Here is an 18,529-nt window from a genome sequence, read left to right as displayed (position 1 = left end):
CAACTAAGGGGGGGGGGGGAGTAAATGTTGGGGAGTTCAATCGTTATTCCTTGCTCCCCCATCTCCATATCTCTACCACTAGATAAATTCCCCCTTTCAAGCATAATTTTTCTAAAATCATATCAAATATGAATCATTAAAAATGGATTATAACCCTACTGTTTTGTTACCAATATAAACCATTATAATCGATTATTTGTAATTATTAGGGATTTTCAGAGAGGTTATTGGTAAATTTAGCAAATTTTGCAATTTTTGTAAGTTATCTCTTTTTTTGTTTTATGCAGTTGCTACAGATTACTTCTCATAAATATGTAGTTTTCACATAAAAATTTTAGATATTTAACTTTCTCTATTTTGTCATTTTTGCAGTTAACAATTTTTATCTCTTATTTAACATCGTCTATGTAAAAAAAAGGTCATTCACCCACTAAATCTTCTGGGCTGAAAATTGGTGGCGTGAAGTAGATGAGGTGGTGATGGTAGGGTAGGTGGTGGGGGTACGGGATGAGGTTGGGGTAAAGTGGGGGGGGGGGGGGGGGGGGGGTGAACGTTTTTGAATTTTTTAATAGACGGGTGGGCGCGAAAGTAGGGACAAATATCAAAAGTTGAGGGAGTTGCTGACATAAACATAGACGAACATGCTACATCAAGTTCTTATTTTGCTGAGCGTTGATTTAATAATGTTTTGTTGTCTGCAGATAATTTACAGAAGGTAAATATGCAAATTTCTCAAACAAAATTTAAAAGACTTTTAGCTGTAATAATTTTTTGCCGAAAAATGGTTTTAATAGATTTTTGTTCTTTAAAAAGTCATTTGTATTGACAAAATAATGGTTTATAATGAATTTTAAAATAGTGAAAACAATCGTTTATAATCCTCTAAAAATCCATTTGCATGGTTGGATTAGAAAAGAAAATCGATTATATGGTTTAAGGTTTTTGCCAATACAATCCTTACAAACGCTTAAGTTCCAGTGCGGAAAGACCAACTAGTTTGCACAATCCACAGCATAGCTTTGCCTCAATTCAGTTCAGCCGATTTTGTAGGGTGGGGTAGATCGCCACGCGTAAAAAATGCGCGAAACACTTACAGCATCAAAATATAAAATGAGTAAATTTGCTAGCTTCGAAAAAGATATTAAAGTGGCATGGGAACTTGGCGGGGACCACGAAGATGCAGAGATCGATCCCACAAGAGACTTTTTTCGAAGCTTGATCTGAATACATACAAAAACACTTGGGCATATCTGTTCTCCACGTTCTTCGAAAGTCGGAACATTATATTATTTTACTTTAAAGCTTGAAAACCAGAATGATTAGGCAAAATTGAAGTGTTTAGAGTCGGTTCGGTTTGGTTTGGTTTCGTAAAAGAAAACTCAAGCACAATTTCTCCAAGAAAGGATTTTTCCATGATTCTCATCACTTCATGGATTTTAACATTTCAGACATTATTCTTAATCGTCACCAGATCAATTTCCTAAATCTATAGTATTAGCAAATCTATCGGACCACAGATGACCGAATCTAATGGATTTTCTAATACCACAGCTTTAGGAAATTGAATCGTAGCAGGAATGGATTTGACTATGATTAAGAATATTGTTTGAATTGTTCAAATCCATAAATTGATGAAAACAATGGAAAAATCCTTTCTGAAACTGCTCTTGAGTTTGCTAATACGAAACCGAATCAAACCGACCCGAATCTGAATCATCCTCTGTAAAATTATAGTTTTAAAGAACAACGATTCAGAGCGGTAACCATGGTGGTTGTATTAGCAATCAGTTAGCGTAAAAAACACCTGTTTTTGCTAAAAATGGCTTTCAGATTGTAGCAAAAACAAAGCACTACGACCTATCAATGCAAGACCAAACCATCCAGAAATTGTTAATCATCCATTATTCAAAACATAAACAGACATTTTAGTTGCATCGTTTCAACTTGCTTAGATCTGCCTGTGGAAATATAATATGGAGGGAGATAGCAGCTCTGGTAAGTGTCTTTATAATTGAAAAAAAATGTTTTTCAGGTTGATTATGATGCTTTCTGAAAAAATCAACCCTGCAAAAATCGGATTTTAAATGCTGAAAAGTCTTGAACGAATTAATTTGTTGGTTGGACTTTTTCATTATTATTTTGAGGCGCATAAAAAAATCTCCTTGGTAAAAGTCACAGAGCATAGTGAGTTAGGACCGATGTGGTTAACTCATAGAGTAATTTCGGATAGGGTACACCGTCTGCTCGTCACGCTATCTTATTTTCGGCCGGATAGATTCGTGCAACTTCTTAGTCTAATACCGATCCTAATCTTACTCTTATACTATCTAGTCTCAGGGTGTTTAACTAGTCTCTGCTAGGCTCAATAGATCTAGGGTATACTGGTTTATTGCGGCTGTTGAAGTCTTCTTGGAGAGTCAACTAATTTCTAAGTTAAATTCAAATCTCTCTGGTGCTGAAATTACAAGTAATTTCAGCACTTACAAATAAGTGGGTTGTTAGTTAGATGGATCATGATTGGTTAATATTAAATACTTTACAGTGGTAAAATATCTAATTTATCCAATCATAAAATGTAGTTTAGATCAGGTTCCAACCATCCGGGTTTTACAGAGTTTTTTAGAATAGTCTTTCTGCAATTCAAAGGATGGATGATGGGCGTTGGTATTTGGCGAACATCTTAATTCTTCTGGGTTCTCTTGTTAGAGAAGTTCCAGGTTCAATCGCTGTGTCTTCTCATGACAACGACTGGGTTTTCGCAACAAACTCAAATCTGATTTCAGAATGGTTGGCTATGACAGGTTTTTCTGTTCCATGTAGAGAACTTCTTTTGGGTTGACCTTGTCTGGGAATGGCGTGGAGATTGTGCGTGGAGGGGATGCCTGGTTACTCGGATCTGTACGTATACTTGAACATCGAGGTGGTCATTGGTCTAGTTCAATGAAGTCCTTTTCTGCGAAGTCAAGTCGTACTCTGAATCCTTTGAGTTGTGATTGTGGGCGGCATATTGATTGTGGTTGGCCATTCTTTTTCGAGTGTATTGGGGTCATTTTGTCTTTGGATGTTCGTCTTTGGTGTTGTATGCTGATCTATATACTGCAAGATATAATTTACATTTTATAAAATTTTTATTAGTTTGGTGTTTTAATTATGATTTTGGTTAGTTGTTTTCACAGAAGCTTTTTGTTTTAGTTCGGTTATTTTGAAGAGTTACTCACCCTTGAGTACCTCTTATTAAAAATAGGAGTGTGGTCACAAAGCGTGGATGTAGCGCGGTGGGTTAGGCCGGCTATAGAGCATGCTCAGGACGTCCTCTCTGGTGGGTTAGGCCAGGAGTGGGAGTATGATTTCGTGCGGTTTCTGTGAGAGGTCCTGTTATGTGATAACGTTTTATGTTGGGTTTATTGTGGTTTTTCTTATGTTTCGTTGGTTGTGTCCTTTTTTCAAAAATCAAATTGTTTTTGGTATGGGTTTGTCTTTCGACTTTTTTGTGTTTTATTATTTCTTTCTTAGACTTTATAATAGTCTTCAAAAGAATAAATTATCCAGTTTTAAACTGGGTTAATCCGGTTTGGGTACCGTTGGTTTCCTTTTTTTTAGTCATGCTGTTATTCTATGTGTTGTGGTGTTTAGTAAGCTGCATTGGTTAGTTTTGTTTAGTATATAATTCCTTTCCAACCGGGTTAAAGGAAAGATTGAAACTTGTTATCGTGTGTTAGAGTTGTTGAGTGTGAAAGTTTGAAACTAAAATTCATTATTTAAACAATTCTTCGTGGGCGAGCTGTGCGAGTTTGGATAGAATTCTTGTGCGAGTGAATGAAAATATCAAAAGGTTAGTACTGCATTTGCGTTTTATCAATTTACTACATAGAATTTCAATTTTACTGCTAGTTTTGGGGAAAAATTAAGTTACAAATTTTCATCATTATTAGAATTACTGCTTTTAGGGAAATAATTTATAAATTAATTTACTACATTGGTATGAATTTTACTGAATTTATCTAGTGTAAAATATTAATAGCGTTTTTAAGAATTTGAAGAAGTTTTCGATTTTTTATTTTTCTTTATTGTATTTTGCAGATGATCGTGAGATGAAGACTAAAAATCTCTATAAAACATGGATAAAGAATGTTTAGTGTTTTATTTTAAATTTATTAGTTAAGAATATGTATAAATTATACTTACCTGTTAGTCGTCGGGGAAAAAACCGTGAGGGAAGATGTCGTGGATTATGTCGGAATTTGTTAGTAACTTTGCTAGTATGCGAATGATGTTTTTAGTTTGAAGCAGTGGCTAAAGCAATTGAAGTGCTTGAATGGTTTTTAGTTCTTCAGTGCCAACTGCAAAATCATAAGGTGTGTTTTGGATGAGATTATATAATTTGTGGTTATATTTAGTGTTGTGGATGAATTCTAATATGGGGATTTCTATAGGTTGAACAAATTCATGTGGGATAAGGAAGGGTCTGGATTCTTCTGCGTTGAAGGTCTTTGTGATGGGACAAAAAATATACATTTGGGTTATGGGATCATAATTGCGAAGAATACCGTGAAGGTTAGTATCTTTGATGCAATATGTGAAGTTAAGAAAAAATGGTGATGTGTATTTAGAGTTAATAAATTGAAAACGATGGTGTGGTTGTCTTGATGGAGTGTGTAGGTCAAAGTGATTTTGTATAAAGCGGTAATATTTATATGTGTGGGTTTGTTTAGTGCGTAACATAATGTCGTGTGAGCAGTGCAAATCTCGTTCATGTGGTGCAAGGAAATGAAAGGTTAGTGAAAATAATTGAAATCTTTCTTTAAAATTTTCGTAAGCTTGTGTGTCGGTTAGTGCTTCAGAAATGATGTGGTCGAATTTGCGATCAAATATATTGAGTGTAAAAACATATGGTGTTTTGATGAAAAATTTTTCTGTGATTTGTGGGTTAGCGAAGCGATCATCATCTAAAAATTGGTCTTGGTTAGTTCGGATGATGTTATGATCGTAATATTCTAGCGTATATTCGTTAGCTCGGGGTGCAGTGTATGTTTTTAGTGATTTTTTATATCCGATGTAAGTAAATTGTCTATGTGTTAGTGGTGTAGTGAGTCGATATAGCATATCTTGATTTCGTTCTATATCGATGTGAGTATTAGATAAAGGTAGGCAAAGGGGGTTAGTAAAATGATAATATGATGTCCAATGAAGTGTAGGCATTAAAACTTGTTCATCTACAAAGCTACGTGTATCGTTAGTATCTGTAAGGGTGTTCAAAGTATACTGTGGAAATGAAGGTAAGGTGATTGCTAAAAATTCTTTCGTGATAGTGTGATTTGGATGATTAATATATTCACGGGCTGTTCCTGGTTTTGTTGGAAATGGATGGTTTGGGAATTTTCTTTTGAAAGTGCGGTAAGCTCTATTAGTGCTAATTGATGATTCGGTGGATGTGGATGATGGTGCTAGTGATGCGGTATAAGCTGAAGAGGGTGTAGGGGTAGGTGGATTTGATGATCCTATGGTTGATGAAATCTGGTTTATAGTTGAGGTGTCAAGGTGGAAGGGTTGTTGTTGTAAGGTGATAAAATTATCTAATTCTTGGGAAATTTGGGGGGTGTCTGGAGAATTGGATGATCGATCTGAATGAAGTGAAGAGTAGGTTGGGGTAACTTGTGAAGCATAGGAGGGTGTAGAAATGGATGGTAGTGGGTTATATGGTGGGATTGGTTGAAAAGGGGGTTTCGAAAAAACTGAGGGATTGGTTTGAAAATTATTGGATGGAGATGGTTCAGAGTCGGCAAATTCATCAGGGGTTTCAATATCTGGGTTATTGAGTTGTGAGATAGAGTATAAAACTGAGTTAAGTGAATTAGTGTCTGAATTCATGCCTGATGTTATATTATTGTTTGGGAAATCGGGTGGCGGGAAAGCAAAAAGTGGAATTATTGTAATTGGAGTGTTGAGATTGGTTGGGTGGGAATTTGAGCGGTGTAGGGATCCAAGTTGTCGGCTCATCGTGGGCTAAAAAAATTATTATTTTGAGACTGAAAAGCAGTTGTATGTGGTTGTTCTATAATTTGTTCATATGTATTTTCATCTAGTGAATTGTGTGTCATTATATGTTGAATGGGACTTTGTGATATGGTTGGTCTGAAATTTGGATTATGGCTTATTGCTAAATTTCGAAAATTTCGTGGGACTAGTGATAATGGATGGTTATGTGGTAGGGGTGGTAACTGTGGTGCTGTAGGCGTAATGTCTACATTGTTATGTTCTTCGTCATATGTGTTCTGTCTTGTTGCTATTTTTGTGTTGTATTCTTTTATTTGTGCGTCTAAAAAAATTTTGTTTATTGATGATGAAAAAATTCCAAAAAATCCTGCAAATAATATGCGTGCTACACTTGCTTGTCTATTTACTTGTGTGTGTATAGCGCATGTATTATAGATTCCTTTTAAGAGTGAGAAAAGAAATCCTATAAAGTTAAACATTGCGTATAAAATAGTTAATTTTTCTAAGATGTAATAGGGCCATCCTAGAAAATCAAGAATTTCATTTTTGAGTGTAACAAAGCTAAAAATATTTATAGGTGAGATATCTTGTGGTCGGTATTTTTCACCGTTGAGATATATATAGTCTTTAATGTCTTTAAAATATCCGCTATAATCTTGTGTATAAATGTCTGCAAATCCTGCTGTTTCGGCAAGTTTGCGTAAGTTTTGGTCAATTGATTGTCTTTGTATCGTGTCCATTTGTGTTAATAATTCTTGGAATTGTTGTGTTCTAATGTGATGTTGTATATCGGATTTTGAATATATTCCAAATGATTGTAAGTCAATATTTGGGTTTCGAACAATAGCTCTAATGCTTTCAGGTGAAAATTTTTTGAGTGATTGCATTAATGTGGATATGGGGTAAGAAGGTAATATTTATCTTCATCAGGGTTCAGTTGTACTACATTGTGGCTATTTTCTGATCCACTGGGACTGCGGTATCCCAGAAATAGGTTCGTCTTGAAAGTGTGTCAACGAAGTGTACTTTATTCTTATAAAAGATAGGGATTCTTTTATAGCATCGTTTATCTTCAAAAACATATAGTGGTGATACTTTTTTGGTACAGGTATAAAACCATAAAATGTTTCCTTCATAATCTAAAAAATTTGATCTATTGCCTGATAATAAATATCCTGCGTAGGGTATTTTTAATACTGCTAATGCAAGTGATTGTAGGATTTGTGTTCTTTCTAATTCGCATAGTTGGTGAAGTGTTTCTAATTCAGATAGTGACATTTCTTGAAAAATTCGGCTTATTGTGTAGTCTAATTTCATATCTAGGTGAATATCATAGTGGATGTTACCGAAATATGTACTATTCATTAGTGATAGTTCTTGTAAACGTGTGCTTCTAGTGTCATGGGGCTTTAGATGTCCACCAGGTTGATTTTTACTTTTTTGAAAATCAACTGGTATATATGATGTTCCTTCGTTTATAGGGTGACTTGTGGCGTATGGGTCGATTTTTACTTTTCCAGTGGTCATGTCGAATCCTTTTTCGTATTCAACTAATATCTCGGAGTATTGTGTTTTGTGAAGTGGATTTCTGTATTTACATGCAAGTTCTGTTTCTTGATATATTTGAAAACGTGTCAATTTATTTTCTATATTGTCTATGTTTCTAAAATTAGAACTTTGTCTTCGTGATGGATGGACTTGTTCATATGGAATTGATTGTATAAAATATTTTTCGTGAAATTTTATCATACGAGCGTGTATTTTTGCTACTTGAAATGTTGTACATGTGTCTTCGGGGAACCAAACAATTGTTGCTTGTGTTCGTGTTGTAGGGTCACAATAGCCTTGATCATTTTTACAAGGTAATCTAATTGCTTGATAGATCATTGTGTTGTCTGATAAATCGCGTGTGAGTTGTATTTTTTCGAGTTGTATTTTCCAATCGAAAAACATGATTTCTTGATATCCTTTATTTTTTGTGTCTGCTTTGCAGTTTGATGGGTCATTTATACCAATGTGTGGTATCCAGTGTTTATCGTGTATATCATAAGTTAATCTTCCGTGTGCGCCGTTGTATGGGTATTTTTCGTCTAGTTTTATATGTCCTTGATATCTTTCAAGTTCTGCTTGATGTACAGAATCTGCAAAAACTTGGAAATATACTAATTTTCTATCTGTGTTTTTATTTCTTGTGATATTGAGTCTTAGTAACTCGTTTTTACAATCTTCGGGATTGAGATGTAGAAGTCGTTCGATATTACTTTGGTAGAATGATTCGTGGTCAAGTCGGTTTTTATTTCCATTTGAGACTTGTGAACAATGTACTTTCTTTTCAGAAAATGTTGCTGTGAATTTATATCCTATAACTGTTGTTGCTCGGGCTTTTGTATAAAGTGTCGCTATTACATTTGTTGTTTCTATGGCTTGTGGTTCTGTTTCGCATTGTGATACTTGATTTATTGCATATTTGTGTAGTGTTTTTTGTTCGTTTTCGTCACAATCGTAATGTGTTACTAATAAATCTTGGGGTCCTGTGCGGGGGGAAGGGTTTATGTTTTGATTGGAGATTACTAGAAAAAAGAGTTGGAGAAAAATCAATATTTTTAGAATATACATGTGTATGATAATCCTGAGTATGGGTTATAAAATGTGATGTAACCAATTGTCTTTTTGGTATATCTGTCGTATTTGTATATTACTTCAGTTGTTATAAATGGTGGTGGTAGGGATTGAGCTGTTATATTTGGTGGATTTAATGGATAGGGATGTTGAGTAATGTTGTTTAATTTAACCGTGATTTCAAATTTTAATTGTAGACTATTCTGTTGGAGTATTTGGATGTTATGAGCACGAATGTCTTCGTGAATGTCTTGTCTATATTGTAGTCTATTTAGTGCCCAGTTGTGGAGTCGGTTACTTTCTAGGTGTTGTCCAAATAATGGTGGAGGTGCTGTGAATGTATTCCAGTCTAGTCTTAAAGGAATATTTGTTGATGATTGTTCTCGATATCTAGCGTGGAGGTTATTTGGGAAATTTAAGTTAAAAGGTGGTGGTGAAATCTGGCTTATTGATGGTGTTGATGGTAGTGATAATGTTTCTGGTAGTGATGAGGATGTTGTTGTATCCGTAGAAATATCTATTGGATCATTGATTAAATTTGGTTCACTGAATGAATGTGTTGTCCAATATGGTAGTCGTGATGTTTGGTTTGTAGGGTTCAAGGGATTTTCACGTATTTGTTCAGATGTTGGTGTTGAACCTAAGTAATCTGAGGCTAGGCTTGAGGTGCGTTGTGAAAGAAGCGTAGGGGTTTCTGGTAATATACCAATGGGGTTTTCTGGAGTACCTTGTGATGGGGATTGAGGTATATCAAAATGAACTCGGGGAGTTTGAAAATTTCTGTTTCGTCGAGGATGTATAATTTGTCTATTTATTTCTACTGTATTTTGGTTTTGACTAGGATTTCGTATTCTACTTAATTCTTGTGGTAATGTTGGGTATAAGTTATATGTTGGTTCACTTAGAGGTGCTTGTCGTTGAACTGGTTCTAGTGGTTCTGATAAGCGAGCGTGTCGTTCTTCAAAGGTATATGGGTTATCTTGAAAGGAAATTCGTGTAGATGTTTGGGGGTTTTGGGTAGTTGAAGATGGTGTTGGGTTATCTTGGGATGATGTCGGTGAAGACTGACTGAGTGATTGTTGGTTAGCAATTTTTGATGGTTTTTTATTTATTCTTTTAGTGGAAAAATTTATGTTTATTATAGTATTCTTCTAGAAAAAGAATTAGGAGGATTGTCGCTAGGGCGAATGTTATGATTGCTTTCTTTATACATTTGCATATTGTCAAGATGAGGGATGATAGAAATGTTATAAAAATTACAAATAGTAAAAAAATATCTGTTCTACTAAAAATGGTTCGTATCATTTAGATAAGTTTTGTGAATCGTACCTGTGGATATAGTCAATAGCTTTTGAAAGCTGGAGGTATAGTTCAAATATGGAATAGAAAATAAAAAAAATATTGCAAAAAATGATTAAGATTATTACAAAAGATTCAAAGGTATCAAAAAGAAATATGATGAAAGGTTTAAATATTGTGAAAAAGTTTGCGAGAATGTTTAGAATTATGGTAACTGGTCGAGAGAAGAGCATTTAAGAAATGGCTTCTCGATCGAATTTTTTTTGTTGTTTGTGGCAATTTTCAAGTGTGGTCGAATTATTTATTGGTTTTTTGACAAGTGGGTCGAGTTTTGTGAAAAATTGTTGGGGGCAAATTTTATGGTGATCGGGAGGTCTTCTTTGTCTTTATTTTCATTTGTCAAATGATCTGGGGTATTTTTGAGATTTTTATACTTTAGGCTAATTAAAATGGTCGTTCTTTTACTTTAGGTCAATTTAGCGTCTGAGTTGGGGAAATATTGTTGATCTTTGGTTTATTAGATAAGGGAGGGTTATGATATTATGGTGATAATTATTTTAGTTGTCAAGTTGGAATGGTTTGCTTATTTTTGACCTGGAGGTCGCAAAGTTATAGTTATAGATATGCCTGGAGTTTAATATCGTTCGTCTAGTTGATCTGTGTTAGAGTTAGAGAAGGTGACGGATTGGATGAATCCTATTGGCTAATTATGAACTAGAATCGTTGCGTGTTTGTCAGCATGTTATTTTGAAAAATGAAAGTTCAAAATATTTCAGAGGTGCAAAAATTATTAAATATAAATTTAAAGCTGTTTTTGAAATTCGACTTTTTTTAATATTTTAGATTGTGTAATGAATGTTTTATAGTTTTTACGTGGTTGATTTCTAAGTCGTGATGACTCTCTATGTTCTGATTTGTCGATTTGTTCTTGAGGTATTATTTTTTCTGTCATTTTTCTATTTTTTCTTCCTTTTTGTGGTGTATTTTGATCTAGCTTTTTTGTATTGTTTTTTGTTGTAGTTGATTTTTCATTTTGGTTTTCAAGGTGAATGTCATGTTGTTCCTTTGTTTTATTTTCCGTATGTGGGTAATTTTGAATAACTTTTAAACCTGTGAAAGAATACAATTGAGTTAGTTCGCGTAGTGCGTATTCTTTTGGGTAATAAGGTAATAGGTTGTTTCGATGTTGAACAATTTCTTTTTGTTCTGAGTCGGTGATTTTATATGTGACATCAGTGGGTTTGGCAATTATTTGGTATGGTCCTTTACGAAGGGGTTGTAATTTTTTAGAAATTCCTTTTTGAGTGTTAAAATTGGGTATTAAAACAATAGTTCCAATTTTTAAGTCGGAGGCTGGTGTAAAGCGTGAATTTATTTGTTCATTAATGTTTTGCCTTTGTAACAACTTTTTTGTTACTCTTTGGTAAATTTCATTGTGTTTTCTATCTCTGTTTAAAATCCATTCGGTGTGTGTAACGGAGGCTAATTTAAGAATTTGTGGGTGATGAAAATGATCTTCATCGTGTGTGTGTAGAGGTAGATTATAACAAATTGAGTCTTTATTCGGTTGACAATAACTTTGTGCATTTTTATGAGAGTTTGCTGTAAACATAATCGGTTTGCGTGGCTTTTGATTAAAAACCATTTCATATGGTGACATTCCTAGAGTTGTCGTGATTTGTGAATTATATGCTAAGGGAAATAGTTTTACATCTGCTGACCATTCGGTATATCTTGTATCATTTCCATTGATGATACATCTAAGATATTCTTGTAGTGAACGGTTCATACCTTCGACTAAGCCGTTTGTCCAAGGTGCGTGAGATGTACGTGGTTTGTGTTTGATGTTATATAAATGACATAGTGTGATAATTTCATTATTTATGAATTCTGTACCGTTGTCTGTAACTAGAATTTCTGGTAGTCCGAATTTAGCTATCCAGTGTTCATAGAGTGTTGTGTAAGCGTAATAAGCGTTACAATGTGGTACTGGGTTAAGTGCTACATAATGTGTAAATGCGTCAACAATTACCATAATGTAGGAGTTTCCTTCGGATGAGGGTGAAATTGGTCCTTTTGTATCAAATGAAATACGGTGGTTAAAGTACAAACTTTGTCCTTTGAAATCTTGTTTTTGAGCTATTTGTTTTTGATTTGGATAAGGTTTATTTAGCTGACATACTATACAATCATTGCATAGTACTTTTATCCAAATTGGTGCATTTGGAAAATAAAAGTTTTGTATGAAATTTGAATATGTTTTCTCTGATCCGGAGTGTCCTTTAATGTTTTGTGTATGTGAAATATTAAAAGCTATAAGAATCATACTTAGAGGGAGACAGGGGACTGTAGATTCATTTAATTGGTATTCTAGAAGGTCTGTGTTTTCGTTAATTGTTGTATTATTAAATTTTCGAAAGTATCGGAGGAGTGTTTTATTTCCTAAAATAGTTGTATCTGCCTTGACGGGTTTAGTTTTATATTTGTGCCATGATTTTAGTTGTCTAATTACTGGGTCAAGATTTTGATATTGTTTCAAAGTTTTAATTGTAATTTTATCTGTTGGGGGGAGAAAAATGTTTGCAATTTCTAATTTAGATAAAGGAATTGTATCAAGTGGGTCATGGAGGTCAAATACTTGATTTATTGTGTATTTTGAATCGTTTGTTTGTGGTCCTGATAAATTTATTTTATTAGTTAGGTTTTTTTTTCAATTAATGGAAAAAGGTCTTTTTTATGCGGGTGTTGTTTTACTCTTTTTTGTTGGGTGTTATTTTTTATCCATTGTGAGTATGGAATTGGTTTGAAAGTTGATGTTCCAAGTAGATCAACTTCGTAGTGGTTACTTTGGCAATCTAAATAAAGTGGGAAGTGTTGTAAATTGTTTATCTGTGATTGTTCAACGTCAGTTTTTACTGCATATTTGCATTCTAGTCGGGTAGATGTTTCGTTTTCTGCAAGGTAGAATTTTATATTTTTGGGTATTTCAACTGTAGTTTTACGTGTAAGTAATTCAGGTGGTGTATTTTGACTTAATGTGTCTGGTAATGCGAGATTTTTTCCTGCTGTCCAAACTATATGTAAGTTTGGGAATTTCATTAGAATTAGTTGAAATCTATAAACTCGATGATTTGGATTGGATTTTTGTGTAAAGAGAAAAATGATTGGTTTGTGATCTGTAAATAGAACTGTCGGATGTTTTGATCCAAGTATCAGAAATTCATATTCTGTTAGTGTATATATTATAGCTGTACACTCTCTCATTAGAGTTGAGAGTGGTAGCTCTGCTTGAGTGAATAATCGAGAATTTGCTGATATAAGATTCATTTTGTTTGTGCCATTGTGTGATTGTAATAATGCTGCGCCGATGCCAAAATTCGATGCATCGCACATTGCATAGAATGGTTGATTTGGATCTGGAATTGTATTCGAAATTTGTTCAGTTAGGAGTTTTTTAATTTCTTCAAATCGTGCTTGATGTTCTGTGTTCCATTCAAAATTATTTTGTTGTCTAAGTATATTATAGAATGGTCTTAGGTATAATTGCATTTTATAGACATATTTGCTTAAAAAGTTTAACATTCCAAGGAATTCTTGGATTTTCTTTTTATTTGTTGGTGGTTGGAGTTTTTGAATAGCATCAATGCGTGATTTTAATGGAGTGATTGTTTTTCTTTCTATATTATGTCCTAAGAATTTAACTCGTGTTAAAAAGAAGTGTGATTTATCGGGGGCGGCCTTCAGATTTTCGTTCTGAAGTATTTTGTGGTAGTTTTCTAAGACATTGAACATTTCTTCTTTTGTTTGTGATTGCATAAAAACATCGTCTAAATAAGTGATTGCGTTTTTCTTGAGTATTAGTGGTCTAAAAATTTTGCTCATAAAAGCTGAAAATGCTGCTGGTCCTATGGATATTCCATAGAATAGGCGGTTGAATTCATATTGCTGATTTCCAATAACAAATTGTGTTAAGCGTCGCGATTGTTCATCTAGTGGCATTTGATTATATGCACTATTCATATCTGCGGTTGTAAAGTATTTTCCGTTTATTTTTGTTAAAATAACTTGTATTGGTTCAATAGGCCAATTGCATTTTGATTCGTCTATTAGTGAATTAAGGTATCTAGCGTCTAGAACTATTTTTAATGATTCTCCTTTTGCTAGGATGATAACAGGGTTGATAAATGTGTTACCTTTTGGTTGTTCTTCTTTGTTTACCGGTGAGATAATATTGTTTTGTTCTAAAATATCGAGTAATCTGTTTACTTTATCATGTAAGTGAATTGGTACTTTACTTGCTCTTTGTTTTTTGAAAACTGCGTCAGGTTTTAGTGGAAGGTGTAGTGATGAGCTGATTTTGCCAACATCAAATTTAGATGTTGCATAGACTGATGAATATTTTATTAGCTGTTTGGCTAATTTATCAAATTCGTCTTGTGTTATTTGTGAATGTTGAAAGTTAAACATTGTTAAAAACTTCTGTTGAGTCTCTGTGTAGTTACTTATGTTGAATGAAGGTTTGAAATATGGAGTTTTTGTGAAATAATCTGTGTTTCCTTTTTCATTACTTATTATATTATTTATGGATAGTTCTTCATTAAGAATTGTGGATTGACAAATATCTAATAATGGGAGTATATTATTTACGCGGTATTCTTTTTCGTGTATTGGTGATATCGTAGCGTTGGTTTCGCAATAGCCTAAAAACCCTAAAGGTAATGTTACTTGATAGGGTGTATTGTTGTATACATGTAGAGATATAATATCTGAATTCGAGTTTTTCAAATATTTTATGAATGAGATTGTGATTTTGAAAATTTTATGGATAGGTTTGAATTCAAAGTCTGACATATAGAGTTGTTGTTTATTTTGTTTTTTATCATATTGGTGAACTTGTTTTATTGAAAAATTAAATATGTTTCCTGATAGTGGTTTCAGGTGTTTTCTTTGTTGGTTATATATTGGATAAAATTTTGAAAAGAATGGTGGTTGTTTGTTTAATCTTTGGAAAAATGTTAGGGATGTGTCTTTTGTTTTTGTGTATTTATCTTTGATTAGTATTTTAAGGTTTAAGATGTTGATTGTTGGTATATATTTAGAGATAAATGGTATTCCTATGATATTGTGTTTAATATCAGTGATATGAAATATTTGTTTAAATGGTTTATTTAAAATTTTATTCTGCTCCATTGTTCTTGTGGGGAGAAGAAATAATTGAATTTTTCCATAGTTTACCAATGTTGATCCCTGTGCTGTTGCTAGTTTACTGGAGGTTTCAAGAGGTGTTAATTTTGGGTGTAATGTTTTTATCTCATTCCATGTGGGAATGTTTATTATGTTTGATTCTGCTCCTGAATCAATTAAAAAATCAATTTCAAGATCTGGTGGTTGAAATTCTTTGTTTCTTGGACTTTCTAAAAGAAATGGTATTGTCCAAATTTTTTCTTTAGGTTGTTCTTTTTGTATATTTTGATAGATGTGATTTGTATTCAAGCATTTTGTTTTGTCGTTTTCATTGGATTGGTTTGTAGTGTTGATTTCGTTAGTTTCGTGTGCCGTTTGTGTGGAATGGATGGGTTCAATATAATAATTGTGAAGGAGTTTTTATTGATTTTCATATATATGTGATGAAAAAGGTTGTTCATATATAATAGGTTCGTAGTCATTTTCGACTGCTATCATATTTATGGAGGTAGTGTTTTCTGTATCACTTTCTGAATCTGATGATTCACAGTTTATTTGATTCAGTTGTAGCTCGTTATTTCCTGTGTCATCAATACCTGGGGGGTCTGATGTTGTTTCTGGATTTGATTTTACTTGATTTATATTTCTTTGATGTTTAGGTGTACTACTTCTGTGGCGATTATTAGAATTATTATAATGGTTATTATTCCTGTGTGGTGATTGGGAATAATTTCCATAACGATTATTATAACTTGAATGTCGATTTTGTGAATTATTTCGTGAACTGTTTTGATAATTATTGTTTGGTCTGTTATAGTTTGATCTATTATATGAGTTTTCTGGTTTCGGTTGTTTGAATAACTTCTATTCCGATTATTGGAGTAGTTTCTATTTCTATTGTATGATGAGTTTCGTGATTGATTGTTTGGATAGTAATTATTTCTTGATTGGGAATTAGATCTAGAAACAAATTGTGTTGTATTTGAATTTGATCTGGAGTAGTTATTTCGACTATTTGGTCTATTGTAATGATTTTGTGACGAATTTTGTGTATTTCTTCGTTCTGGTGATCTTCCTCTATAACTTGAGTTATATGGTGATTGGTTTCTCGTGTAGTTGGTATTGTTCGGAAGTGGTTTTCCTGAGCTGTTGTTGCTGTATACATTTTTGTTCGGTAGATTTTGATCTTTCTTCATGTACTGATAGAATGATTTATTCGGTTCTTTATATTTTTGAGGTTTATTTTGATTGTCCTGTTGTTTTGTCTACATTCAGAAATACTATGTCCTTATCGTCGGCAATAATTACACCATTTTTTGAAAGATGGTTTGCCTTTAAAGTTTGGGTGTTTTTCATAAATATTGAGTATTTCAGTGATTTTTTCAACGAAGTCTGTATCTGAATCCTGTATATTGTTGATATTTGTGGTATTTGTTTCAATTCGGTTAACATATTGTAATTTCTGATTTTCTGTTTCTTCAAGTTTCATTGTGATTTCCGCTTGCTCTAGCTTGTCTACTAGTTTTCGAAAAACTAAATCGGGCTCTCGAATTGAGGAGGGATGGGATGCTCTCTTTTTTATTGCTATTTTCCTTAATTGAGGTGTTAAGGTCATCATTAAGATTTCTGTCATTTTTGTGTTTTTATAATCGTGTGTATTTAATGAATATGCTTTTCGAACTAGTGTTTCGATACGTACTGCTAATTGTTTGATGGTTTCATTTGGTAATCTGCGAATTTCATTACATAAAACTCTTTGTTGTTGTTTGTTTCTTTCGGAGTCAAACATTTTTGAAAATTCTTGTGTAAATCTCTTCCGATTTGATTTTATTTCTATAGGCAATACTGAAAACCATTTTTTGGGCTGCGCCGTCTAGGGTTGTCTGTATCAACGCTGTGCGTCGATGTATCCAGTTTTGATGTAGTGGCGTATTAATTGGTTCAGGTCCTATATTTAGAATTAAATTTGCTGTTACTGCATTTAAATAATCTTCTACAGAATATTCAGGGTCTGTTCCTGTGAATACCATTAATGGTTTGTTTGATGTTATTGATGATCCACCCATAAGGTATGGATTCATTGTCATTTGTAATGATTCTGCTGCATTTGGCATTTGTGAAAAATTAGAAAGTTGATTTTTTGTTATTTCGTGTTGTTGAACATAATATGGAAGTGGTATTTCATTTTGCATTTGTGTTGGTTGATATGAGTGTGTAATCATTGGGTTTTGTGGCTGAATTGGTTGAAAAGATTGTGTATTAATTGGATTTTGCATTTGTATTGGTTGTTGATTTTGTGTATCTATCTGGTGTGGAGAAAAATTTCTATGATGTGTATATGGTTTCTGCATTCCTTGTCCGCGATATTCTTGGGTATATGGTGCAAATATATCTGGTTGTAAATGATCATCATCAGAGGATAGGTAATCCGTTTGATGAGGTGCTTGTTTTTTATTTTTATTCTGTTGAAAGAATGGGTAATTTTCACTATGATCCTGTGGAGGATGTGGATTAGCTTGAAAATTTACTGAATTGGTTGTTGCCATTGGATTATTCCAATATCGAGATCTGATTTGATTATTATTATTATTTCGTGGAGGATAATTTGTTTTTGATGAATGTGTATAATTATAATTATGTTCCGCAAAATTGTTTCTTGTGAATGTTCTGCGTGTTTTTGACGGTATTGTCATGGGTCTATATGTTTGGTAATCCATTTGTGAATATTTTGGAGCAACCGAAGGTTTAACGGTTGATTGTATGGTTACCTGTGCTAGCGAAGTGTTTGTATTTCTTGGTGTTGTTAAATTTGGACGTATTGGTGAAATACTTTGTTGTGTAGTTGTTGTTGTTTGGACAATTTCTTCATTTATGAAGTGTGATGGTGTCTGAATATCTTGTTGAGTGAGATTTCTAGTTCCATTAAGGTTTTCATTGTGTATGACGGTTCCGAATTTAAACTGTTATTTCGAGTATCAGGTAAAAATGTATCGTAGTTTAATGGTGTTGCATCGATGGTTAATGGTACTACTCTTACATAATCTCTTATATAAGATATTGTACTTATTGCTTGACTTGCAATTGATTGTGGGATATTTATAAATGCATAATGAGACCATTCGGGGTCCCAAACGTAGTCTGACTGTTCTGTGATGGCGGTATCATCGTTTGAATTTTGAGGTCTAAAATTTTTTCTTGCTTGTGAAATTAAATCTATATTATGTGTGAAATAATCTATTATAAACCATGCCAAAATTTTTTGTAAGTCATGTTTTGTATGTTGTGAAACTTCATCTTTAGTGAAATTTTCTTTAATTATATTTAGAAAAGATGAAAATAGTGTGATTTCATGTCGTACCCTTATATGTTTAGATGTCTCTGTCGGTGAGACATTTGAGATTGGGATTTCGTTTTCTAATATTGAGATATAACT

The 18,529-nt window shown here is 33.3% G+C and overlaps 1 protein-coding gene across 1 annotated transcript in view; it reads left to right on the top strand.

Annotated features, from left to right (window-relative positions):
* Window positions 1-1,857: 1,857 nt before the first annotated feature.
* Window positions 1,858-18,529, top strand: part of LOC134852002 (cilia- and flagella-associated protein 251-like) — an 88,571-nt gene continuing 71,899 nt past the window's right edge. The window contains exon 1 of the mRNA XM_063868278.1: window positions 1,858-1,995. Within this exon, the coding sequence (XP_063724348.1) occupies window positions 1,974-1,995 (22 nt within the window). The 5' untranslated portion in view covers window positions 1,858-1,973. The remainder of the gene's footprint in view (window positions 1,996-18,529) is intronic.

This window comes from Symsagittifera roscoffensis, chromosome 7 (assembly GCF_963678635.1).
Source record: "Symsagittifera roscoffensis chromosome 7, txSymRosc1.1, whole genome shotgun sequence".
Taxonomy (NCBI): Eukaryota; Metazoa; Xenacoelomorpha; order Acoela; family Convolutidae; genus Symsagittifera; species Symsagittifera roscoffensis.
The sequence above is the reverse complement of the archived record's forward strand: the minus strand, read 5'-3'. Positions and strand labels throughout refer to the sequence as shown.